Source organism: Cibotium barometz, chromosome 47, assembly GCF_041138505.1.
Source record: "Cibotium barometz isolate CiBa-2024 chromosome 47, ASM4113850v1, whole genome shotgun sequence".
Taxonomy (NCBI): Eukaryota; Viridiplantae; Streptophyta; class Polypodiopsida; order Cyatheales; family Cibotiaceae; genus Cibotium; species Cibotium barometz.
In genome coordinates, this window is record NC_141092.1 from 33,542,882 (window position 1) to 33,570,691 (window position 27,810).

Here is a 27,810-nt window from a genome sequence, read left to right on the forward strand (position 1 = left end):
TCTCTGAAGTCATGTTTATGCGAGGAATAAAAAAGAACTTGATGACAATCTCTGGCATTGTTAGGGCAGGCCTAGTAGTGGTCATATTTTGAAATGATAAAAATCCTTAATCATTGAGCTTAAGGAGGTGCTATAAAAAGTGTTAGAGGCATAGGAAGAAAGGGTTAGGGTAATACAGAGCCACGAGTTGTGCACAAAGAGGGAGAACAAAATTAAAGAGCTAAAGACCCACTTAAATAAGCTCTAAGTTTACTTCTTGGTAGAGGGACATAGAGACACAAACACATGAGGTTACGCAGCTATAGGCAAAGGTAACTGAGCAGGACCTACAAATGCAAGATAATCACGGAAATTATGAGCAACAAACTATAGCTTCAACAAGAAAAATTGGGCCTTGTGCAAGCAAAGCTAAAGCAAGTAGAGAATGACCTGCAAATAGTCAAAGGAGAAAAAGCAAAGCAAATCGAGGAATTCATACTCCAAGAATCCATCCTCAAAGAGAAGGTCAAATTACTCAAAACTGGCCAAACAAAGCTCATGCTCAAGATGTCATCCAAGCACGTCGTGAAGAAATCCAAGCAAACAAAGAGGAGACAAAGAGGAGATGGAGACACTTAAGACAAACAAGTGGATCTGACATGAAGGTAGTGGAAGATACCTTGGTAAAAGCAGAGCTTGTATAGGCAAAAAAAGAAACAGGACGAAGCAATCCAATAGGTAGAGACCTCAAATATAAAGTATGTAGAGTTGAAGACCGCAAGAGCCACTAGAGAAGAAGAAATCACTAGTGCACCAAATGCAAAGGATGTCAAGATTATAGAATTATAGATGTAGCTTACACCAAGAGCAAAGCCCATAGGGATGAAGTAGCTCATTGAATAGGTGTCACAATTGGCTTCTCTACCAATAGCTCCAAGGGTCCCTCCTCAAACCTTAACTATGTACTTTTCTAGACTCTAACCCTCTCTTTGCTACAATAGGCATTGATGTCAACAAGGGGACATGTAGCACTAATACAACAAAATACAGATCGAGATGCTAACCCAACTATCATAATGGAAAATTTTCAGAATGACTTACATCTTATTGATTATACGGCCATGTATACTTATACAATGCACCCTATAGTATTAAATGCCAGATCATGGTGTAGACTCCACCATTTTGGATGATAGGGAGGAGATGTTTGTTTCCAGGCCCAAGGGTAGTTTGGAGTCTTATGATACACATTAAGTACCATTTTTACTACATGTGAAAACACTTTATGTTATCCACATGGCATATTGAAACTATGTCAAAAAAACTATAAACATCTAGAATCCATGCTAATATCTATACTTATTAATGACTTCACTATATCGAGCATATAGAATATCCTTCTATATTAGATCAAATAGATATTGAGGAAATAGATAAATTCATAAGCACAACAAAGCGTCCACCATCACCTATAGATGGGGAAGAAGGGGAGGGTAGTTCTAACAGATTGACCCAACCTACATGCCAAAAATGAGAAGAAGGTTCACTCCAGCGGCATTTGTGGCAAAGCAAAAGAGAGATTCCCATACATGTTATAATTTTTCAATCTTCAAGCGTGTAACCTTTTGATATTCAATAAGCTCACAAAGCTAACCTTTGATTATGCAGTAAGCTCTAGAATTTGTAGCAACATGCAGATTCATGAAGCTAATCCCCACATATATTATAATCTCCTATTCTTCAAGCCTGCAACCTTTGATATTCAACAAGCTCACAAAGGCAACATTTGATTTAGTAAGCTCTAGCATTTGTAACAGCATGCAAATTCATGAAGCTAATCATGGTACTTCTTGATTTTTTAAAAAAAAGGAGTGAACCAAGAAATTTTATGCTTCGACATGAACACAGGACCAAGTGAAGAGATCATGATGTATTAATATCTTTCATGCCTACCTGGCTACATGCGCATTACATTTGAAGATATGGTAAATAGATTTTCTAGAGTCCACATCCATATTTTAGGTGCACATTACATTTGAAGATATGGTAGATACATTTTCTAGAGTCCACATCCATATTTCAGGTGCACCCTAAGGAAGCTACATTTACAGAGAAATCGCTATTAGCACAAGCTAGGTGATAGGGTATTCATGCCTTAACAGGCTTCCGAGGACGAAACCTGCATCATGTAAGGCATATATTAACCCCATTTTAGGATTAACAAAGCGCTCTCCACCACTAAGAGAGTAAGCAATAAGTGTCATGAAAAGAAACTATAAACATTATAATCTTTATGAGAAAGTTGGCACGTCCATGCAACCTAGCTAGTTATTTAAGTTTTGAGTGCCCAAATGTGAATAGAAGTTAGTTGTATATAAGTCATTTTTCTCATATTGCAAAGATACAACCCCCCATAATAATTGAGCGCCCAAATGTGAATAAAATCCATCTATATATAAGTCATTTTTCTCATATTGCAAAGACAATCCTCTGTTGTGATAATTGAGCTATTGTGTACTTCTTGCTCTTTGCTCTTACGTGTGTGAGGAAGAGAGAGTTGAGAGGATTAGCTTGTTGTTCTTGGTACATGTGCCTCCCTATGCTTTGTGATGAGAGAGTGCAGAGAGTGAGAGAGAGATGTGTTCTTGTAAGGTGGTGTAGTATAGCAGGAGACTGTCGCAAGAGGTGAGGCTTGGGAGAGTGGTACAACTTCTCGGTAATAGCAAGAGGTGAGGCTTGGAAGAGTGGAGCTAGCAACCACCGATGGAGCTTGGAGACTATGGAGATCCCCAAGTTTGCAAGCAAGGTAAGCATCCCCATGATGGTTATACAGCCGGTTTCCTTCCCTAAGTGAATGGTTGAGAGTTCTTTAGGGGGTAGAAATGTGTCATAACACCATATGGTGCCATAAGCCACAACCCATTAGTGCATTGCACTTTCTCCCCACACAAGTGGTTGTGCAAGAGAGAGGCTTTCCTGTCTCTCCTTCTTTGAGTTATTGAAGAAGTGGGCTTGTTGAATTTGCAGCAAAGAGAGCAACAAAGAATGCCATGTTTTAAAACAACATGAAACATCCCATCTCTTTGGTTTCTCTTGAATCCTACATGTGTACAATGGGCGAACATAACAATATTCATTTATCACAACGTCATCCAACTATGGGGGAAGGCATGTAATGGGCTAATTAGGAGGCTTGGGGGCTAAAATAACAATGTTCATCCAACACAATGTATTTTTGCTTTTAGTTGTAGACTCTAGTGACCCGAGGACCGAGAGAATTACCCCTTATGAGGTAACCTCTATCTCTATCACTTTTCAAACCCCTTTAAAAAGTTCCTCAACCACAACGAGAGCTCAACAAATTGAAAACGTTCCCAATATCTCTTACATATCAAAGCACTCCCTTTGATGTTATCACCAGTTCTTGATCCATCCACACTACCATGCTTTCTTGGCCTCTCTCCTTTGAGGACTCTCTAGCTTCTCTCAATTTTAAATTGGATTCTTGCCATGACCACTAGAGCTTTGGTAATGAATTTGGAAATCAAGCATCCTGTTATTCCTTTTTTCTTCCAATCTATAGATCTTAGTTTTCTCCCTTTATAGCCTTTGGGCTTATTCTTTATTTTGCATCATGTAATCCCTATTACTTTTATCTTCTCTGTCTTCCACTATACCTAAATACATTGGGGAACATTCAATCGTCTCCTTGTATTGCTTCAAGGCAGTTTGGCTTTGTTGTGGGTGATACTTATTGTAGTATGACAAGTAGGTATAAATACCTTCTTGGAAAACCCAATCTTGCTCTCATTGGTAGGCGGTCTCTTTAGCTAACGGACTAGACTTTTGATTTTTCAAAAAATAAAACTTAATCACGACTTTTTGCTTGATTTACTTTTTTATCACAAACCCATTCTTGGTTGTAACTTAATTTGTATCACCAGTCATGCTCATCTAGTACCTATTATTAAACCAAGGTTAACACTTGGGACGATCCAAATTTAAATTAGCTCACAAAGGTCATGATTTCACTCCCTTGAATGCTCCTATTGATCTTGTAACTCTCTAAACTGCATAGGAGTTATATATTTCTCCATACAGTTGATTGGAGCCAATTCTAACCAAAGTTACCGGGCGATTGGTACTGACAGACCATGATACAGTACATATTTTGCTTATTTTGAGATTTTTACATGGCTAGCTGCTATCCCAATAGTCTTGCCGACCCAATATAGGGTTTCATAAATCATAATACCAAAATCCATTGGTCTAATGACAATCAAATCATAACCCCACAGCTAGATTGAACAAGCATAAGATGTCCCTACATCAACCATTCCATACACTGATCACTCCACTATTTTGAACACCCACTTGATGTTAAATGTTTCTCAAGAGACAAATGAATATCTACTTTTTAAGTCAATAGCTCTCATTGTCCTCTATAACTTTCGCTACTAATTCTAAGATATTAGCTCATCTTCAAATGCTTGTTATATATATATGTTACAGCAGCCTTTTTTACTGGAATTTTCCCATGAAAAAAAATGAGTGATCCTTACATGCAGAGTAATGCAAACGTACTGTAGAAGAACCATACATAAACGTGGGCCTTATTCAAATGGCATAAGATATTCCTTTGTGCCATGCAAAGGTATAGACATAAAGAAGGCTTTCGACTGCAAATGTCGATGGTCAACAATTATTATTTAATTCAAAACAAGCTAGGTTTATGTACATGAGGTTTTATTACACCCCATTGTTTTACCCTAGATAGATTGTCTTAGAGCTACATTAGCTTTACACATACTAATGATATACCAAAGTTTGTACACTAGTCTCACCTCAGGCCCGATGGGAACCTTTGACTTGTAACTCTTTATAATTCCTTGATTGGCTAAGGTCTCCCCTAGAGTAGTGGGGTTTCAAAGGTCATCGTAACAACGTTCCTTGGGGTTCTTGCCGACTCAAGAAACAGGCCAAAATATGGTGGCTCGGCTGATGGCATGGAGTTTCAATAACAGGAGTAGCATTTGATGAGTCCTTTGGAAAACTAGGGTGCCATAAGTGAAAAAACTATCATGGCAGAACGGAACACAAGTCCTAGGATATTGGGCATAATGTTGATGTAGGTAATCAGCTCCTGGAAAGGATATGCATAGTAGTGTAGAAATGAGGCATGCAAAGAAATAGTCAATCACCCCTCCTTATATATGGGAAACATAACAACCTAACAGTTACAGACCATGTCCAGTCCAAAGCACGTACCAATTGCACCTACATCAAGTTTAGAGTGGAACAGAACTAAAAAAGACAAGGCAATCAGGAACGGGCAATCCATATACCAGTGGTAGGGCTATAGAATGGATATATCACATTTTAAGGGCCTTTCAAAAGTCTGGATTTGTAAGACTTGCATATGGGTGTTGTAACCTCAGCTCCCCATGAAAATTGAGTTCAAAAGAACGGAACTAGAGCACAACAGCACAACTAAAATTACCACTACACCATTAAGATGATGTGAGATGTAGATATAGTATGATGTCAAACAATCCTACCATATCCTTCCTCTCACAGTGGCTTTTGCCACATGATTGATTGCCTGACTGAATCCACAAACATGATACAAAAAGAACAAACCTTTCAAAGAGGTTAAAAACCCATAGGAGATTTCATATACTGTTGACAAGCCAGCTACTTTGCATACATTGCAAAAGAGGCTACACACAACCACAATCACAACCAAAACCCCTAGGAGAGACATCACAACTGCACTTATTTCACGTGAGAAATACAGGGTAACCATGACTCTTGACACCATGCATGAATTCCCTTGACTAAAGAAGAGGGTTTCACAATTAACATATAATGTACAGCAAACTTCCTTCAACCAGATTCCACATCACAAACAGAGTATTTCCACTAAATACTCATCATATACTGAGGATATCAACTAAAGTTCATTTACGGCACTTTGTCAGCACAAAACGCATCTTGTTTGCTCACCCAAATTATAATTAGCACAACCATTATAATTAGCAACCAGTTAGTGGTGGTTGAAGACCGTCTGACCACGTTCTGAACAGAGGGTTCCATGGATGACTATTCACCGGTGTTTGCCCTTTCACATTCATCTATCCAGTCACTATACCTGTACCATCCCAAAAATCACACTTGTGAGTTTCGCATAAAAATGAAAATAGAAAAGTGGGTGCATGAGAGAGAGAGAGAGCGAGCGAGAGAGAGAGAGAGAGAGAGCGAGCGAGAGAGAGAGTACTTACACGTCAATCGGTTCACTTAAAGCTGCAAAACCATACCACACCCCGACCCCAAAAAAAAAAGTATTACTTTGTAAAATCTGAAATGTCGATCTACTAGAAAAAAGGGTCTCACAACATCCAGCAAAGTAAAACACAATACACTGCATTTAGAAAACTTACCATCAATTTGAGTGGTGTAATGCTCCTGGCAGATTCTACACACAACCTCCCCAATAGAATTTTTCCTATCCCTGAAACGTGGAAAAAATATAAACATCAACATCAACTCAAATAAACATCAACATTGACTCCAGAAAGTGCCTGCACTCAGAATCCATCTCAAACTTAACAGCAGATTTCACAGACATATATGCGCATGTTTAGTGGATGTGTGGCATTAAGAACATATGATATACGTTCATAAGATTGGAATACATCCAAGCTTACGCATTGAAAAAACTCTTGCATTCTTTAACAACACAAAGCAAATAAAGCACAACAAATATGTGCAAGTTTCTTAAAATTTGATATTCAACTAATAAAGAAACTATTATTAACAAGAGACTCAACAAGTTATAATTTAGCAATCAAAAACAAGTCTCAAAAAACAAGAGAGAGAAAGAAAGTAATATTACCGTTTTCAAAAGGCCCAAAGGGTCTATGAAACCACACAGAGATTCTCCCTTCCAAGCAGTGGATACAGGGAGCCCATATGAAATCACTAACCCAGACTGGACAGAGTGACCTCCTCCCTTCATTGATATGGGCCATATATTTTCTCTTTACGGCTTTTGTACCACATCACAGGCTTTTAGCCACACGGCTTTCAGTGTAGCTCCTGGCAGTTGTGTGCCATGAAACACCAGCCACCCCGCAGGCACAGTGCCGCTAAGAGAGAGAGAGAGAGAGAGAGAGAGAGAGAGATGTGTGTGTGTGTGTGTGTGTGTGTGTGTGTGTCGCCCAGCTGTTTCGGGCAGCAAAGGCCTGACCAAAGCCTGCTCCCCCTGGAGCACATGATGTCACATGCTGGTTTTCTCCAAAAATGCTTTTCCCATTCACTCCCAAAAGCCAGGGTTTGGAAACCCTTCGACAGCGAGCACAGCACTATTCATGTGCATCCATCATCTCGACTACACTTAGAGCCTCCTTAGGGGCTCACAAGATGGCACTGTTTAGCAAGAAAACGCTGAAAACTCTAATGGCAGAAGGGAAAATGTTGGAAACCCTAATCACTTGCAAAAACACTTAATCTCTTGGAGAAAAAGAGATTGGAAACTGCAAAAACACATAATCTCTTGGAGAAAAAGAGATTGCTTGATGAAATCCTGATCGATTTCAAAAAAAAAAATATGCGCGTAATAAATCCTGACCGACGAAGCGGATCGCATGTTTGATTCGCATAAACGCAATGCCATAACCTCCTCTAGCAGAGAGAGGCGTTGATCGTAGACAGGGAAGGACATGGGACTTCTAAAAACACAGGCAGGCCTTAAAAACACAGGTTTCTTCTGAAACCCTAAAAACACAGTTTTTTTTTCTGGGACACAGACTTACATGCGGCATTCAACGCTGCTCTCATGGTTGCAGAAGGGGCAGCTGAAGACGGTGGACAGCTTCTCCATCTTCTTCTTGGGCGGAGGCTTGGCAGACGATTTGCGTTTCCCCATCGCGCTCTCTTTCGAACGTGAGCCTGAGACAGGAAGGAAGAGGAAGATAAAGAAAGCAAGGAAAAAACGAGAGAAGCTAATACGCCCCTAGTAGGAATAGCATGAAGGTTTTATGCCCAACGTTTGTGAAAAATAAATAATGCATTAGTTTGCTTTTGAGCTTTTTCTCCTCAATGATGCTTTTGAGCTTTTTCTCCTCAATGATGCTTTTTTCTTCTACTTCAACACAAGCCCCGAAGCCCTTCTTCTCATTAATTTTGTATGGACTAGTACTCAACCCGCGCATTGCTGCGGTATGTAAAAGACATTAAGAAGCAAAACGCAGGAATGGAAGCTGGAATACAAAGGGTCAATCATCGAAGGGATTTTTTCCTCTTATCTTTTAGAAATCCAGGATTTCTTTTTTCTCTCCTCTCCTTGTGCCTTGGTTGTCCATGGTTATTAATGTTTTGTATGGATGTATATGTCTCACGAGCACCTACAACGAAACATACCTCGACAAAATATGAATGACGGTTGCCTCTTCGTCTCCTTTTTCTTATTTCTAACTGTAATCATCACATAAGCGGATAATTAATCCTTACTCTAGCTTCATAATCAATTTGATTTTTTTCGAGGCCAACTATATCAAAATTTAAACTTGACTTAACTTTATTTGGTTCTGATTCAAGTTTGTCAATTGAGTTCTTTCTGCTACTATCAAGTTGATTTTAATCATCCATCTAATGCCTTTTGTAATTCTTGCAGTGCAATATTTAGTTACATATCTTACATCCTTTAGCCTAGTCCAAGCCTCATTGGCTAAAGTGGCACTTGCTATGGTGGTATCTGTGTATCATCTAACCCCTTAATTAAGAAGGCTAAATCCTTCATATCAAGTGCTTCCCAAACTTTTAGTGCCTTAGCATCCCTAGAGGGTTTTTATAGTTCCCTTTAGTTATGGCCCAATAATCCTTTTCCACCATGGCCATTTATATCTCTTATGGACCATGTGTGGTATTTAGTACCATCAAATCTATCACCCTTCTCAAAATATTTCTTACCCATCTCTAGAGTAAATAAAGAGCAGGATAGAAGCAGGATAAAATAAAGCAGCCTTAGCTGTAGAGAAATAGCTGAAAGCTCGCTGGAAGACTAATACAAGGCAAATATTAAAAGATGTTCACAAAAGAGTTTTAAAATTGACACTTATAATCTTTCACCACACCCATAAAGATCCATATTGGAAGCTAAAAAAACTCCAAGGCCTTGAGCTAAGGCAACCTCATAGTACCAAGGCTTGTCTTCTGCTTGTCTTCTGCTTGTCTTTTGCTTGTCTTCTTGTCTGACTTTGTCTTAGGTTCTCCTCAATTGGTTGCTCTTGTTCTGTATTTTGACTCTGTTTGACTTCTTTAGGTTCTCATCAAGGCTTGTCTCCTTGTCTGACTCTAGTTCCTCCTCAATTGGTTGGTCTTGTTCTATAATTTGACTCTGTTTCACTTCTTTACGTTCTCACCAAAAGTATATCATAGTCTCTGGTCCACTTTCTAATAGTTTGCTTCCCTCTAGGATTCAGCTTCCTTCTTTTAGATATGACCTCTTGTGTGTCTAGAGCTTCAAAGTATTCCTTCTCCACTTATGCTTGGGTTAAAGCCGAGTTTGAAGATACTTCAACTATCCCTTGTATCCTAGATTCTTTAGTATTTGATGAAACTTTAATGGTGCTCATTTCATCATACCCAATGAGTTTTTAATACAAGTGAGTTACTCCTTTTTTACACAATGTTGAGTGATAAAAATAACATTGAATACATGGCCAAGTTGACCTTCAAGCTAGAATTTTGCACCGACCTTCAGCTATGGTAGAAGCTCAAAGTAAAGACCTTAATGCCCATCTTTGGTGTTGGAAAAACTTGTAGAGCTTGCACCTCTTTAGTTGCAGCGGCCACGAGTTTCTTAATGGAGTCTTAATTACTCACCAAATGAGTCAATTATGTTGGTTATGAGCTTGTTAATCTCTGCTAACCCTTGTTCAAGCCCTGCAAGCTTCTAATCAAGCTCTGCAAGCTTGTTACACGGCCCAAATAACTCTCCTTTATGTGTATTACCTAGCAACTCTTCATCATGAGAAAAGCCATTATTTAATAGCAATGATTTAGAATTAATAACACTTCTAATCACTCTTCAACATAATTCTTTTCCTCTTTAAAGCTTTTAAGAACCAATATAAAGATAATAATTACTTCCATTTAAGCATAACCTTGTTTTGAATGACTTTATGGAGTCGAAGGATTGAAAGAACTTTGGAGCTCCCTCCTAAAAAACAAATGCTTGAATCTTCACTTGCTGAAACTCCTTTGTAAGTTTTGATTTTAAAAGTCCTCCACTTTTGTCTTCCAAGTTGTAATGCCAATCCACCAAATGTGCATTAATGATGTGATTACACTCTAATCTCACCTCTTCCCTCGAAATGCCTTTCCATTAATCACTTCTTATGGCAGGTCTCTCTTAACGAAAAGCTTAAAGACTACTCAAATAGAAATAAATTCTTTACTCGAAGACTCTCCTCCCACTTAATATTCATCTTATGCTCAACAAGAAAGGTTAATTAGCTAGTAACTCTAGCAAATTATAGAGCTTACTACTAAAACTCTACCTCTTTCTCCTAATCACCTCATTAATGTAATCACACTCAAATTCCAACTAATAACTCACTCATAAGCCTAATCTCTGATACCATGTTGGAGAATCAACAAGATTCAAGGCTCACTAAGTGGACACACAAGCCACTACACTACTTAAGTGAAGTGCTAGATTAATGGCAAGTGTAAATAGGTGATTACAACATGTAATGAGCTACCTTAAGAGAATGAGTTATATAAGTGATTAGCAACATAAATGAACTCTTAAGTGATTCAACTGTATGTTGTGGGTGCATGCACTAGTGTTCAATGATGTAATGTCTTCTCTTATCTTCATTAATTTGCCAAACATTCATAATGACCCAAACCTCACAATAATCCATAAGATAATTTCAGAATGGCTAGGAGTTCTTCCATCAATACTTTATTTATAGTTGGATAATACATGTAGGGAAAATGAGAACCAGGTATTGCTTGTATACTTATGTATATTGGTGCATAAGAAAATATTCAATAAGATCAAGGTGGGGTTTTTATTGGTGGGCCACACACATGATCAAATTGATTAAATGTTCAGTAGATTTTGTATACGATTGGCAAAGAAAACTGTTTTTGATCTTCCACGATTTTTAGTAGAAACTTATGTTCCTAATCCCATAATTGAAATCCTTGAGCAAACATATGATTTTTTCTCTTTTACAATAGCAAGTGCAACCATAGGTGTCTCTAGATTTGCATATCTTAATGATCTTAGCTTTCAACATCAATTCAAGATTGAACAAAAGGATTCTGGTGAGATGCAAATTTGTCTCTACATTTGCATAGCTTAATGATCTTCACTTTCAACATCAATTCAAGATCGAATAAAAGGATTTGGGCAAAGAAGAAGTGCTCAAACTCTGAACTGTGGCATCCCAGTGAGAGGGTTTGAAGTTTCTTTTATACATTCCTAACAGGCTAAATAGTCAGAGCAAAGTACATGCTTTTTTATCGGTCTAAACAAGGTTCTCAAATATGAAAAAGAAAAATGGGATATTGGCTACTCAAATGCTTGGAGGAAATTAAGGAGATAGTTCAGTGTACATGGTGTATTTTTCTACTGGTTTATTACAATGGTGGGAGTGTTTTTTTAGTAGCAAAGGGAACTAATCAAAAACACAAAAAGGACATATTCCATTAAAGGTTCTATTTTTGTGACTTGAAAATAAGTTTTCTAGTGGTAAAAAAAGCCTACTTGAAAATAAGTTTTCTAGTGGTAAAAAAAACCTTACACTTTATACTTCTAGTCAACCCTTAATTCCAAAAGATCTCATGACGATGGTTTAAAGAGAAACTAGGGAAATGCATGTTGTTCCAAGGAAGACTTCAAAGCAACATCAACAAGAGAAAGAAACATGGGAAGGAAATGTTAATGAATTGTGGTAAGGAAGACTTCAAAGCTTCGTCAACAAATGAATAAAATGTTAATGAATTTTGTGAAGGAAGACTTCAAAGCTTCGTCAACAAATGAATAAATGTTAATCAATTATGTGTGTTGATGAGAATGATTATCCATCTTGGATAGCAAAGGTCACAAAGGTTTTTTAGGAGATTAATATAGTGAATGCAATTGAAGTTCATTAGTATAAAACAACTGCAAATGATCTACTCAAAGGAAAAAGGAGAAAAGGAAAATCAAGTCATTAAATCTTAAGGATGTAGATATTTTAATATATGGATTCACTTTATAGGTTTCTGGTCAATTACACAAGAAAACAGTGATAATTCTCAAGTAAAAAGTGAACTCTTCTAGCTAAAGATAGTGGTGCTAAAAAGATAGTTTTTTATCTTTGTATTATTGTACTAACTTCTATTTTATGACTTGAAAAAGTGATGTATTTTTTAATTTGGAGTTTTTTTAGCTAATCGATTGTGATCAAAATTTTGAGAAATGATGTGTTTTTTAACTTTTTTTTTCCAAAATACACTCAAAACTTTAAACTTATTAAAAAAATGAGGTGTTTTCATGTTTTTTTAAAAAGCAAAAAATGGAGTCATTTCTATGATTTAGTTGTCATTTTTTGTAACTCAATGTTGATAAGAGTACTAAGAACTATTTATACAAAGGCCACCTAAGATGATTTCTTCATGGTTATTAAGAGTGACATGGAACATCCATTCTATGTCAACCCCCTCAACGAGAATAGTGAAATAACCCCATATTTTTATGTATTTCCCATTAGCATCTATATCACATCAATGTTTCTAGGATGTGTGCGAGCTTTCCCAAGGATACCCAAGTTTCCTTGGATATGATGTTATGACTGGCTTTAGGACTAATCACTACTATTTTCTTTCCCATAGGGAAGTTTAGCCATACTTTGATAGGCTCCTCAAAATGGGATCATGGATGTCTCAGATTCACTATCAGTTTCAATTCCCATTCACTTTAAGATGGACGCAAAGAGTTGATCTAAAGCATGGTTTTTCTCATTTTGGCTCTCAACATTTTTAAGAGTACCCAGTTTGGTGCTCAACATGAATATTGGCATTGAAGGATGCCTTACTGTGTTTACTAAGACTTTTTTAGAAGCATGTGAAGACCTTGTGAGGGTTCACGTGTAGCATTGAAATACCCTTTGACGTAAGGTTTTTGACTGAGGTACAAGTTATGACTATATTGGAGGGGTGTGCAGATGGAGATTACATGATCATAGGATGAGGTTGTGTCTCCTAGTGTAGATTTGAAATGATGTGTAGCAACCTTCCTCATTGAGGGGTGTACAGATGGAAATCACATCATCATAGAATGAAGTTATCTCTTCTAGTGCAGATTTGAAATGTGTAGTACTAACCTCCTTCATCAATAAGACTCTCTATTTCTTTCAATCTCATTCTTAATTGACTACTAACTTGTAGTATCATCTAAAAATTTCTCTTCTAATTTATCCTCATTATGGTTCAATGGATTAGTTTTGGTAAATAGTGCCTCTTCCTCTTGAAAAAGAAATCGGTACTCCTCTTCTTTTTGGTTTTGGGGAGTTCTTAAAAAACCCATTCTTTTCTATTTTTAAATCCTTGAAAATCATTAATCAATACCTTAATAAAAAAACTAGTCCATTTTTAAATCATTAATCAATACCTTAATAAAAAAAACTAGTCCATTAAGGAAAATTAATGAAACTCAAAAGTTTTTTAATTATTTAAAAAAATTCATGGATTAAGGTACCTAAGCTCTATGCTAACACTCTAAATCACTAACATACAATAAATTCGTGGATTAAGCTACCGAAGATCTACGCTAATACTCTAAATCACTAAAATACAACAAAAAAATCATCTAAGGAGACACGGTTAAGCAAAATAGCGTTATGTTAAACTTTAAAAGAGAGCAAAAAATCAACTAATATACACTCTAATGCATATTTTGATGCAAATGATGCAGTTCAAACGTACTATATGCTATAAGCAAGCTATATGAACACTAAAAACTACTCACTAAGTAATCAAAACTACAAATCAAACAAACATTTAAGAGACCATGCATTCTTTCCTGCACAAAAAGAGAGCAAAAAATCACATAAATCTTCATCAAAACGACTTCTTTTTGTGTAAATCCACTATTAAAGAGAATGGGCAACGGGTTATGCGTAGATTTAGAGAATAAATGGAAAAAGCCAAAGGATTGCTCCCCTTGAAGAGGTGCCAAAAATGTCGTGCCTACTTGGCCTCTCCTAGAAACACATTCACAAGAGATTACCTTAGCAAGTTCCTTAGCAAGCTCTAATTGTCGTGGTAATATTTTCGATGGTCAAGCTCGAGCACACCACTTCAAGAGATCCACTCCTCCTTGGTAGCAGTTTTCATCACTGTCTCTCATGAGCATTATCACACCGTCACATTGGACTATGGGCTCTCATCCCTTCTCTCACCTAAAATCACTCATACACATTCATTAGCATGATTTAGAGAATCTAATTAGCAAGAGGGTTAGCAAGAGAAAGACTAAATTTCACAATGGGAGAGTATGTTGCAACGACTTATATAAAAGGCCATAAATATTCACGCACACATAAACTGTGGCCAAGTGGCCCAAGGATCATAGTGGTCTACTGCTTATACAATTCTTAATCTCATAATATACATGTGAAGTATATTCATAGGGAATCTATTATGGCTTGTTGTCACATGCTTTTAGAGTGGGAATCACTATAAATATTCTGTCAAACCATTTTCAAGCTACCCATCATTTAAGTTATAAATTTTGGTATCATTGCTTCATATATTGATCATACATGCTTTTGGTGTCTGTCTTAACTATGATAGCTCTTGTTAACCCCAAATGGGTTAACAATAGTACCCAACTTGAGGGTTGCCCCAATCAACAAGAGGTTAACTAAAACACTATGGCTGAGCGACTGGCTGATTGACCTTCAGAAAATGAAAGAGGCCAGACTTTTGTCCATGCATGGATTAATGATAGAAAAGCTTCAATGAAATAAGTGATTGATTAGACAAAGGGCTTATGAAGGGCAACCTAGTGCTTCTATTTGAAATAGGGAGCAATAAACACAAAAATCTAAAACTTTGGGGAATGGGACTATTTAGAATCACAAAAATCACTCCACAAGGCTTTGTCAAGAGTGAGACCCTTGATGGCATACATAGAAATGGGTAAATAAATTGGAGAAGATGAAAATTTATTATAGACCCTTGACCTAGGACACGCTTGCTTAAATCCATAAGAATAAAAGTAGAAAAAATAATATGATAAGGTGAAAAGACACACCCAAGAAGAGGCTATAACCAAAATAAACAAAGCTAAACTATAGCTCCATGGAAATACTTTGACAACCAATATGGCTACACTTTTATCCTTGGAGGATGAGGATGTGGATATTAAGCTACAAGGATTGAAATTCAAGTATCTTGGCTAGAAAATATAACATGAGTGTCACTCTAATTGACATAAGAGCAAGGCAAACCTTGCAATCCTTGGAAACATGGGAAGCTCTGGGTAAATCAAAATTAAAACCAATGGATGCTAGCACTCATAGCTTTTATACAAGTGTGGTAAGGGTTGAAGGAAGTTTAAAGGTACAAATGATTGTCAACAATAATCATGTGGTCTAAAAGGTTTATGTTATGCATGCAAGAGTTATGGAAGAACATGTATTGATGGGGAGAGCAAGGATTAGAGAAACTGATATAATAAAGTGCTAAAGGACTATGGTTATTGGGCATAGCCCAATGTGGAGGCTAAGGTATTAATAAGTGTGAAAAGGGGCCAAAAGTATATAAGACAACCATGAGCCTAAGTTGTAGATATCACTTTATGACTTTTACTCAATATCAATCAAGCCTTCCTCATACAAGCTTTCATGGTGACCTTCACCCATGTCTAGACATCCATGTAAATGATATCTCGTGTCTTTTGACTCCACATTAACAAGTCTTCTTTTTTCTCCCTTCTTTCATTGGTATCAGAGCGCCTTGTCTTTGATCCATTTCTAGCACTTTCTTCATTTTTTTCCTTAATTTCTCCCTATTTCACTGGAAAGTTTTTATTGGCATGGGAGAGTAATGGAGACCTTGGATCGAGTCCATTTTGGTATAATTTGGTCAAATTTTGGTAGAATTTGGCCAAAATTTGGGTTCTAGAACAAATTGGAGTAAGTTTGGGGTAGCGGGACCAAAATTTGGGGAAGAAATTGGGAAATTTCTAATGCTCACATTTTTTTTCTCTTCTCCTCTTCTTTCTTGGTCTTGCGAGGGCTATGGAGCTTCACTCTCAACTAGAAGAGCTTGCTTAAGCCTAGGGTTTTGATTAAGTGAAGCAAGAGCTTTATTTCAAGCTCAAGATTATATGATTTCATGCGTGATTTTTTGCCTATAAGGCTATTGGCAACAGCTGTGTGATTTTCTGCCAGTAAGTTTGTCAGCAGACGCGTGAATTTGTGAGGCTTGAAGGGGGATAATACTCAAGATTGGGCCTTCCAACACATGCAAATTGCTTCTCCATAGTGTAAGTAATGCAAAGATGTTTTCAATATATAATTTCTCAAGTTCCTTTGCATTAGGGTTTCTTATGGAAATTAGGGTTTCACTTCACATTTTTGGGAAATTGCTTTAAGATTCATCTTCTCAACGCTTTTCTATGGAAATTAGGGTTTCCTATGGAAATCAGGGTTTCACTTCACATTTTTGGGAAATTGCTTTAAGATTCATCTTCTCAATGCTTTTCTACATCCATACATGTGCTTAGTTGATGCAAAAGCATGGGATTGCATGATTATTCACTCTTCTTGTTGTAAATTAGGGTTTCTTTGAAAATTAGGGTTTTCACTCATACTTTTGGGGATCCTGGGTAATAGACTTGTTCATATGGCTCTCCTCTACTTATTCATACCCTTATTGCACAATAATGATAAAGAAGTTAGGGTTTCTTGGCAAGAATAGGGTTTTTGAGAAAATCTTCAAGATTAGGGTTTCTTTTGGGGGTTTTATTGAAGTTAATGCATATTCTTATCCCTCTTAATCTTCTTAATCTTGCCATACATTGTTTGATATCTTGGGAATCTCATGCATGAATCTATGATCATTGAAGCTAATTTCTATTGATTTTGGGACATCTTTATGTATAAGTGCATGGACATTTGATCTCAAATGTGCATCAAGTGTCATTGAAGAAGCCATTTAAGAAACCAACAAAGCAATGGAGTTTAAGACATGGAAGAAGTATGTGGAAACCTATTGAACCTCACCAACAACATTAAATTCTTGTATTCGATCTTTTGATTGGGCATGCAATTATAAATGCCACATGTAAGCAAGCTTTACAATCTTTCATTTGAAGCTTACACATCTTGATTCTATGCTTTTGGCTATATGATTTAATGCCTTGATTCATTGAGATTTGACACCAAATAAAAGGAGGTTATGCCAAAATTTTGACAATTTTGGTAATTTCTACAGTAGCACAAAACAAATTCAGTCCAGAACCATTGGGGTTGATTTGAAGTGGTTTAAATATCTTGAAAGTACTATCCAAGAGCTACATTTGGAGCCCTCAAGTGCTTGATTCCTACATCGATTGCATTTCCAACCGGCAAGAGTCACCGTGCTAGGCCAAAACTTGGCCTAGTCAAAAATAGCAAGTCAATTTTGACATTTGAGCATATGGGTGGTTAATACATGTTATAATCTTCCCAGCAAACCAAAAACCACTTGATTTCTAGGTCAACCGACCTAGTTGACTTTGACCAAAAAGTCAAAACAGAGAATACCTAGCCTTTAACTGAAGTAAAGTGGTTCAGGTGGTGGTAGTCCTAGCCAATAGCTCCCCCAAACAAGCTAATCCAATCAAGATTCTGACCAATATTCAAGGTTCTAGGGCTAATTCGTCATTTTCAGTACTATAATAGAAACCCAAAAAAAGAGAATATTAGGGCATCTAGGAGTTCTAATGTTTTCACACAGTTGGGTAGTACACATCTAGGGCTATCCATAAAGCTCAAGATCTCCAATTTCCAACAAGTTTTGAGCCTCCTACACCCAATTTTCCATTTTCAGCCATGGTACCAAGAGGTGGACCTCAAAAGGCAAAAGAGACGTCACTTGAAGAAATGGAAGAGATTGCAAATATGGGTAATGTGCTTACAGCAACAGCAGATAAAGAGGGTGCGGACATTGATGAGGAATTAGAGCATAACTATGTGGCGAGCTGATCACCAGTACTGATGTGAATGTAAGTGGGCATGCTAGCCTAAGTGTCCAAGTGACACACCGGTAAGCAATGAATGATACACAAGCAATACTTGACATGACGCGTATAATGATTCAATCAATTGACCAAAATTAAGCCATATAGGTTGATAGCATGAACAAGAATCAAGCCTAAAAAGCTAATGCATTTGGAAGCTTGGTTGAGAGTATGAACAAGAGCCAAGCTAGTTTGATTGAAAGTATGAACCGGAATCACATGTCATTTCTTGAAGCTTTCAAGGAGGATTCCATCCACAAGCAAAGAGCTCCGATGGAAGAGTTACCTACACAAGGTAATGAAAAATGTGATGGAGGGGAAAGGCTTGAGTCCTTCACAACAACTAGGAGACTTCTTCAATCAACACAAGAACTTGGGTGGCAATGAGCATGTACAATTGGGCAATAAAGAATTTTTTTTCACCAAAATCATTCTCTTTTGGGAGTTTGCCTTTACGCATTCCATCTACATCACACGGTGATGCAAAAGAAAAGCGTGTGGCTTTCAATTTTACACATGTGGATGAGTCTTGGGATCGTATGCGTAATGCCCAAGAGGAGAATGATAAGTTCAAAAGCATCAAGGATAAGGTTATCTTCTCAAAATACAAAGGAGAAGGATCAAGCAATGAGGAATATGATGAATGGGTTGATAAGTTAGATATGTATTATGAGATGAACCTAAGAAGTGATCACGCGCTAAGGTTTACTTTGCTTCACTCCACATGGAAGGGTATGCATACACTTGGTGGCAACATTTGCATGACGATGGTTATGAGATTACCACATGGGGTGTTTTTAAGGATGCCAAGCAAAATGCCTTTACTTCTAAGTTGAGGAATGACAAGTTGATTGGTGAGTGGGACGACTTGGAGCAAGGGTTTGGCAAAGTCAAGGACTTACACACAAAAGTTCTTGAAGCTTATTCTTCATGTGGATGGATTTAGTAAGAAGTTTAAGAATCAAGGGGTTCTCAAAGCAACCATTGGGGTGGATGTAAGAGTACAAAGGCCTAATAATCTCCAAGAAGCTATTATGTATGCCGAGATCTATGAAGATAAATATGCATATGAGGGCTAGAAAGAAGTGGAGGTAGGGTTGATTTAAATGTCTCAACTTTTGGGAAGTTTGTAAGAGATGCTTCTTCAACTCCCACCATTCCTAGGTATCCAACCGTCCATGGTGGTGATGCCAAGTTGAATTTTAGATTTAGATCAAATCCTTCTAAAGTTTCAAGTGACAATGGTCCATCCAATGGTGGTGTCAACAAAATCAAGTTTATGAAGGAGCATTGTATTAATGAGTTGAGGAATAAGGGGCTTTGTTACAAATGTGGTGAGAAGTGAATAAGGAGCACTTCAAAACTTGCAAAGCTAAAAATATTGCCATCAACATAGTCTTGGTGGGGCTGAGGCCATTGAAAAAGATCATGGAGATGATAACGAGGCTTTTGATGATTGTAATGAATTCTTGGAAAGTTATGATGATCATGTGCTTGAGGGAGAATCTCCTTTTGATTCCGATGGCACTTTGTAAGAGGCTTGGCAAGAGTATAATGATGGGATGCCTATGTGTACTTTTGGGGATTTTGCGTACCTTGTTGCATGATGCTTATGTGGGATGCAAGGGTACAAATACTTCGAGGTTAAAGACGAATGCCAATGGTAGAGTGGCTCGTGTTTTGGTGGATAATGGAAGTACACATAGCTTTGTGAACAAGAATTCATTATGTGGTCTCAAATTACAGCCCATACCTTTGGCAACCTTTTGTGAAGTTCAAGTGGCAAATGGGGTTAAAATGGATTGCAAAATGATGTGTCAAGATGTAAGTTTGGAGATCTTGAAGGAGAATACATGCAAAGCTAATTTTCTTATTCTTGATATGGGACCCATCAACATGGTTCTTGGGTGTGATTGGCTCTCAAGTCTTGGTTCTTTCACTCTATGAATTTGAAGCAAAGGCTTTATGCAGTCTATACATGGTGTACAGAGCATTACGTTGAGGGGAGTGGATGTATCAAAGCTTACTTTAATCAATGCCACTCAACTTAAGAGCAAGCTTAAGAAGATAGGTTATGTATATGTATTACAGCTTTGCAAGGATGAGAGCAATGATGCCATCAAGAAGGAAGTGCACAAGGGCATGCAAAAGTTGTTGGATGAATACCAAAAAGAGATATTGATCATGGGACAAAGCTTGAGTCTAATGCTAGGCCCGTCAACAAGCCATCATATAGATTATCCAAAGTGGCGAGAGATGAGGTGGTGAAACAAGTGCAAGAATTGATGGACATGGGATGGGTGGAGCCAAGTCAATCCCCTTTTGCATCTTCAATGCCTCTTGTGAAGAAGAAGGATGGAACCTTTAGAATGTGTGTGGATTACCATGATTTGAATAAGGCTTCCATTAAGAATAGGTACCCTATACCTCACATTGATGATCTTTTAGATGAGTTGAAGGGTACTTGTTTCTCCACAAAAATTGACTTGAGGTCTGGTTACCATCAAATAAGGATGAAGAGTGGTCATGAGTACAAGAAGACATTTAGGACCGAGAGGGCTCTCTATCATTACTTGGTTATGCCATTTGGGTTACGCAATGCACTTGCCACTTCTCAAGCCTTGATGAACCAAGTTCTTCAATCCTTTCTTTGCAAGTTTGTGTTGGTCTTCTTCGATGACATTTTGGTGTATAGCATGGGTGAAGAAGAGCACTTAAAGCATGTGTGCATGGTTTTGGATGCTTTTCATGGCAATCAATTATATGCCAAGGAAAGGAAGTGCACATTCATGGCTAGTGAAGTGGAGTACCTTGGCTATATAGTTGGAAAAGATGGAATAAGAGTGGATCCCAAGAAAGTGGAGTGTGTGCAAAGGTGACCTATTCTAACCAATACAACACAATTAAGGGGTTTCTTGGGACTCTCTTCATTTTATAGGAAGTTCATTGAGAAATATATATGCATATAGTAGCTGCACCATTGATGAACAAGCTCAAGAAGGAAACATTCTTTTGGGATGCAATTACAAATAAGAGTTTAAAGAGCTTAAACAAATGCTTACATCAGCCCCCGGGCCCTATTTTGGTGTGTCCTGACTTTTCAAAGACATTTACAATAAGGACGGATGCATGTGGAAGAGGCATTGGGGGCATATTGTATCAAGATCATGGGATAATTGCATATGAGAGCCACAAACTGGATGACAAAGAGATGGAATTGCATGTGTATGATCAAGAGATGAATGCCATCTTACATGCAATTAGGAAGTGGCACCATTATCTCTATGGGAGCCGTTTCTATGTGAGAAGTGATCATAGGGTAATCAAATACTTTCTTAAACAACCGACTCTATCTCCAAAGTAAAGAAGATGGTTGGCTATTTTACAAAACTATGATTTTAAGATCACTTATACAAAGAGAAAAGATAATGTAATTAACTGGTGCTCTTTCACAGATGTGGGCTTGTTCATTAAATACAATCTCAGAGCTACATAAAGATTGGGTCATGGACATTCAAGAAGAGTATCTCTTGGATGAAGAAGTGTCACGATGGTGCATAAATTATAGCAAGGCACCCATGAAGCTTTGCCTCATTATGAGCTCAAGAATGGCCTCTTGTACTATAAGGACAAGATTTATCTTGTATCTAGTTTATCATACAAGAGCAAGGTGATGGAGGAAATGCATGTAACCCCTATGCTAGGTCATTTGGGTCTCTCTAAAACCTTTAATAAGATAAGGAAGAGTTTCTTTTGGAAAGAGATGTGGAGAGATGTGTATTTGGGTCTCTATAAAACCTTTGGTAAGATAAGGAAGAGTTTCTTTTGGAAAGGGATGTGGAGAGGTGTGTATGTCACAAGGTGTTTGCCGTGTCAAAGGGTCTCTATAAAACCTTTGATAAGATAAGGAAGAGTTTCTTTTGGAAAGGGATGTGGAGAGATGTGTATGTCACAAGGTGTTTGCCGTGTCAGTTAAACAAGGATCCAACACATAAGCTGAGAGGTTTGCTTCAACCCTTGCTTATTCTTGAGGGAAAGTGGACAAATATATCCATGTATTTTACCACTGGACTTCCTTACATAAGGAAGGGTTGGGATAGCTTGTTTTGTATTTGTGGATCGATTAACAAGATGGCACACTTTATTCCTACCAAGGTCACCCATTTGGCATCTATGGTTTGGCAAGACAATTTGTGGAGTTTGTATTCAAGCTGCATGGAATGCCTCAATAAATTGTGAGTGATAGAGATGCCAAGTTCATAGGATCATTTTGGAGAGCACTATTTGAGCTCATGATGAGTATCAAGTTGCCTCCTAGCACCGCCTATCATCCGAAAACGGATAGGCAAACGGAGAGAGTCCATAAGTGGGTAGAGATATATTTCAAACACTTTTGCCATGATACTCAACATGCATGGGATGAGTGGCTACATTTTGGCCTAATTTGCTTACAATAGCACAAATCATGTAAGCATTGGCATGTCATGTTTTGAGGCTACTTATGGTGGATACAAAGTGAATGCACCAATGGTGATCAACAAACATGAGATTGCAAATCATTATGTAAAGGATGACATTGAAAGAATGCAAACTCTCATGCAAGGATGATTTGAAGAATGCTTAAAGAAGTATGAAACAATATGCTGCTGCCCATCGTAGATTTCTGGCATTCAATGTGGGTGATTGGGTGCTTTTACGCATACCAAAATCAAGATATGCATCTCTCAAGGGAAATACAAATACCCAATTTGCACATAGATACTATGGTTCATACAAGATTGAGAGAAGAGTTGGGCAAGTAGCTTATAAGCTATTGCTACCGGCAACCACACGCATACATGATGTGTTTCATGTCTCTCAATTGAAAGCATATGTGGGACACATAATGGAAGTACAAGATAAATTACCTCTAATGAATGAGGAAGGTATGATTGAGTATGTATTGGAAAAGGTGTTGGGCACTGGAGGAAAGGTGTTACACAACCGTTCTTTGGTGGAATACTTTGTCAAATGGAGAGATTTACCTAACAGCGAAGCTTCGTGGCAACCCGCCTCAATCTTGAAAGGTTATGAAGGTGAAGGCATTATGGGTGCATTTGGTGGATCAAATGAGGAGGCATAACACTAATTTTGCTTGGTGGAATTTCCTATAAATCACTGTTAAAAATTTTTATACTACTTGGAGATCATGAAACTTGCATGTAGGAGTGTCGATAAAGGAGGCACCATCATGGAGAGCAAGTTTGGGCTATTTTTCATGCTTAAGATGCAATTTTTGGTCATTGAAAGCAATTTACAGGCATGAATCACTTGAGAATGTTCTCACATGAGACATTTTTTCCACATACTTGGTGGATATGGATTTGAGCACTCTATATGTGGATACCCAACCCATATGGAAGCCTAAATGTTATAAGGTTTTGAGGATGAAATCTATGGGTGTGGATGGTTTGCAATAAAGTGCTTAAGGACTATGGGACTTGGGCATGGCCCAATGTGGATGCCAAGGCATTAAAAAGTGTGAAAGGGGAAAAAGTATATAAGACAACTATGAGCCCAAGTTGTAGATATCACTTTATGAATTTTACTCAATATCAATCTAGCCTTACTCATGATGCAAGGTTTCATGTGGTGACCTTCACCCATGTCTAGACATCCACATAAATGACGTGAGGTTGTTAGGTGATGGCCTTTATAACACCATTAGCAGGCACACAAGAAGAAAACGAAAAGGGATCAAAACAAGGGGGACGCTAAGATCCTAGCTCCAAGGGCACCAATCAACTTTGCACCTATCCTCAGCCCTTCAGCTGACACAATCAGACACCTCCACACCTTTCAATCTGACACATCTAACTCCTCTAGCTATTCTCCCAAGTTAATTTTGAGCTCCAACACCTCTGATGTTCCACCTATGCCACAATTGACCTCCTCTGACACCCAGCTGACCTGAATCCTTCCCAGCTGACTATAAGCTGATTCGGAAGGTTGATGACCCCAGTCCAATATGAGTCCTCTAGGATCTTCTATAATCCTCTAGAATTAGCTAGCCTTAAACTATCAATACCATAAGCTCATTGGACACTTTGCTGACCCTCTGCTAACCTTCTGTTAATACTTTTACTACCTGCCTAACTGAATTCGACATAAACTCATTCAGCTATCTAAAACAGACTCGGCTAACTCAGTTGCCTCAACTCAATCAGATTCGTTCTCTCACTTGTTCGCCGACTCTCCCTGATACTCAGGTTGCTCTAATCTCAATGACATATCACACTATAGACTCTCTACTAATGCAGAGCTGACACACAGCTGACACACAGCTGACTCTCCTTGATACTCAGGTTGCTCTAATCTCAATGACATATCACACTATAGACTCTCTGCTAATGCAGAGCTGACACACAGCTGACTCTAGTTCACTACTCAGCCTACTAAACCCGTCTGACTAATGCTAAGATAGACTTTCGACATTCAGCTCTGACTCAAGACCACTTCCCTCAAACCGAGGCAAGCTAAACCAAGCCCTCTACACCTTCAACTGATTATTCTTGATGCTAAGCTGACCTTATCTAACTCTGTACCTTCTCGTCATGCTGATTGAGTCAACTATGACAAGCATCATCTCTCCAAACATAAGAGTGATACACACAAGTGCTCTACCTTCATGAACTCTATCAAAACAACTCATTCACCATAATAGAAACTTCAAAACAAAAGACTTTACATCCACTCATACCTAACACAATTCAAACTCTCTCACTTCATCACACATACAAAAACATTAGTGTCTCAACAGCCCTGAGACATGGGCACAAACATAGGAAGAAAACACCAAAAAGTTCAAGGATCCCCCACAAGTAGACCCCGGCGACAACACTTCAAAGCATTGACTTTAGCAGCTACAGTTGAGGATGAATTGAGTTGAGCCAAGTCTCTAACAGAGATGCTGCACAGAGATCCTATGGAACACACATCCTAGCCGACTCTCTGGTCTTCAGCACACCCTCTGCTCTCTGACGACCCAAACAAACCTGCTCACACTACACTGGTCTTCTCTTCTAAAATCTTCAAAATCTATAAGAACTCTAGCTTGCAAACTTCAATCAAAGAAAGTTAACCTGCAAGACCTCTCCACTACAGTCGCTCCAACTCTCTCCTCTCTTTGGTGGTCTCTCTAGCCACACCCTCTTGGAGAGTCCTTTCTTCTTGGAAAAAAAACTCAATTGTTCTCTTCTTCAACCTGTCTCGCCGCCTTGGTTTCTTCTATAACGTTGCATCGCCCACTCCTTACGATCGCCCATGCACTTTCTTTTTTCATTCGTGCACCTGTGCAAATCCTCTTGGCCACGCTTTGCCTTTGCCACCTTGTATCCACTACATACCATGTTATATACATTTTATATATCTGCACACCATGCTTAGGCTGGTGGGCTCAAGATTTTCCTCACATATTCCCCGACCCCCTAGGATGAAAACATTCATGTTTTCATACCTTATTTCCTAGATCACCTAAGCTTATGCAACTCTCCTTCTTGCCGACCTACCTCTCCATCTTTCCAAGATTACATGCCAAAATGTCACCACCATAAAAAAAGCTACCAACCATGCATAAAGAAACTTTGTTGTAACCCATCCCCCAGAGTCAAATGCCATCATCTTTCCAAACCGAGGCACAAATCCTTGTTAAAAAACACCCAAATCTTCCTCATCATCATGGCCAATCACCTGCTCTTTTTATACCTGCAAATCCTCATAAGCACTCACACCACCAACTCCACTGTATGCATTACCACTATCAAACAAAAACATATCCTTTATGCTTTCTGCTACAATAAAATTTGACAACCCACCATGAGGCACACCTACAAACTCTTCACTTTGAACAAACTACAACATCCCCAACATCATCCTCACACAAAATTATGGCCCACATGAGTCAACCATTATGCCACACTTCCTCGTGCTCAACAAACTCAAAGAAAACACCCTCCATATTCTCTCTCTCAAAGAAATCATCTCCCAAACTATCCAATGAAGGCAAATCATCAACATCACACAAAGAAGGAAAATCCAAATAACACCCCTCAGCCATGTCCACACTCACATCACTCTCATCACTCTTAACAATAACTTCAGACACTTTAGTCTCCTCACTGCTACTTTCCTGTATATTCAGCTTCAAGGCCTTAGGCATCTCTTCAAGGCTCTCCACACCTTGCAAAGCATACTCAACCTCGTCCAAGCTCTCTTGAGATGACCAGGTAAAACACATGGATCCACATGACTCACAGTGAAAGACTTCTTCATTTGACCACTTTCACTTACCTCAATTGTCTTAAACATGTCTTCACATATGGCATCAATGACATCACTGGTGCTACTTGACTCCACACTGACACATGCCACATCGGCTAGCAACTAATCACCCTCACTTTAAACCAAGCCTTCATTTTCTTCACACTCAAGAACTGTGCTAGCAACAACTTCTTCATCATCAAACTTTAGATCACATGACACTCCATCTAGGCTCACAAAAACATGAGACATATCATGATCCACCACTGAGTTTGACATTCCAAATTCTTCTTGTACTTGGAAACCTTTTGACTCTAATATTCTATCTCATAAGGTGCTTGTACAAACTCAATACCTTGAATAGCTGATGGGTGACTCAAACTAGCATAGAACCTTGGCTTCTTCTCCTTGCTGCAAGAAATATCAAGATATTCTTTCAAGGTATTAGCTCTCTTATACTCCAACTTCTCCCTCAAGATAGGGCTCAACTAACTGATCAATGTCTTCAACTTGATCATCTTCATATAAGCACCATATAGCTCTGGCAAAGACATCTCTTTAGCATGCATAATTTCTCTCTCCCATGAATGCCATGCATTTTCAAATCTCTGCCAAAAATTAGCTACACATTCATCATCATGCATACACATGACTACCTTCCTCCAAGCTTCAATTGGGGTCAAAGTTGGAGAAACTTTGCTTCCAATAATGCCCAATTGCCTCTCACATCATCCTACAAATCTTCATACCACATGCATGCGTGATCCTCAAGAAACAACGGAAATGCCTTCAACCATTTCACTTCATAATCTCTATTCCTCAAAAGACAAAACAGCTACACCTATCTCAGAAATCTAGCTGGATCCTCTCCATCAACTCCCCTAAACTTTGAATAGTCCATGGTCACATAAAAAAGGCTTAAGCTGACTCCCAAGTGGTTTCCTACTTGGAAATCAAGGCCCTAAACAGGAACCTTTTGATCCTTAGTGGGGGCACCAAAGCATGTGAGGTTGCTGGGTGATGGCCTCTATGACACCACCAGTAGTAGGCACACAAGAAGAAAATGAAAAGGAATTAGAACTAGGGGATGCTAAGATCCCAACTCCAAGGGTACCAACCAACTCTGCACATATCCTCAGCCCTTCAACTGGCACAATCAGACACCTCCACACCTTCCAATCCGACTTAGCTGACTCCTCCAATTGTCCTCCCAAGTCGGTTCTAACCTCCAACACCTCTGATCT

The 27,810-nt window shown here is 38.4% G+C and overlaps 1 protein-coding gene across 1 annotated transcript; it reads right to left on the bottom strand.

Moving 5' to 3' along the window:
• Positions 1 to 5,817: 5,817 nt before the first annotated feature.
• LOC147611605 (transcription elongation factor 1 homolog) lies at positions 5,818 to 8,028 on the bottom strand. Its single transcript, XM_086784674.1, has 4 exons — positions 7,794 to 8,028; positions 6,420 to 6,490; positions 6,261 to 6,282; positions 5,818 to 6,130 (listed from the first exon to the last, which is right to left on the bottom strand). Exons 1-4 carry the CDS (start codon positions 7,904 to 7,906, stop codon positions 6,082 to 6,084), a joined length of 255 nt encoding a protein of 84 aa, XP_086640800.1. The 5' UTR covers positions 7,907 to 8,028; the 3' UTR covers positions 5,818 to 6,081.
• Positions 8,029 to 27,810: the final 19,782 nt, after the last annotated feature.

Excerpts from the sequence above, each read along its gene's own strand:
- LOC147611605 (XM_086784674.1), bottom strand. The coding sequence starts at position 7,906 with ATGGGGAAACGCAAATCGTCTGCCAAGCCTCCGCCCAAGAAGAAGATG. Across the intron at positions 6,491-7,793 it reads AGCAGCGTTGAATGCCGCAT|GGATAGGAAAAATTCTATTG; the intron begins GTAAGTCTGTGT and ends TCCACGTTTCAG. Across the intron at positions 6,283-6,419 it reads TTACACCACTCAAATTGATG|CTTTAAGTGAACCGATTGAC; the intron begins GTAAGTTTTCTA and ends ATGGTTTTGCAG.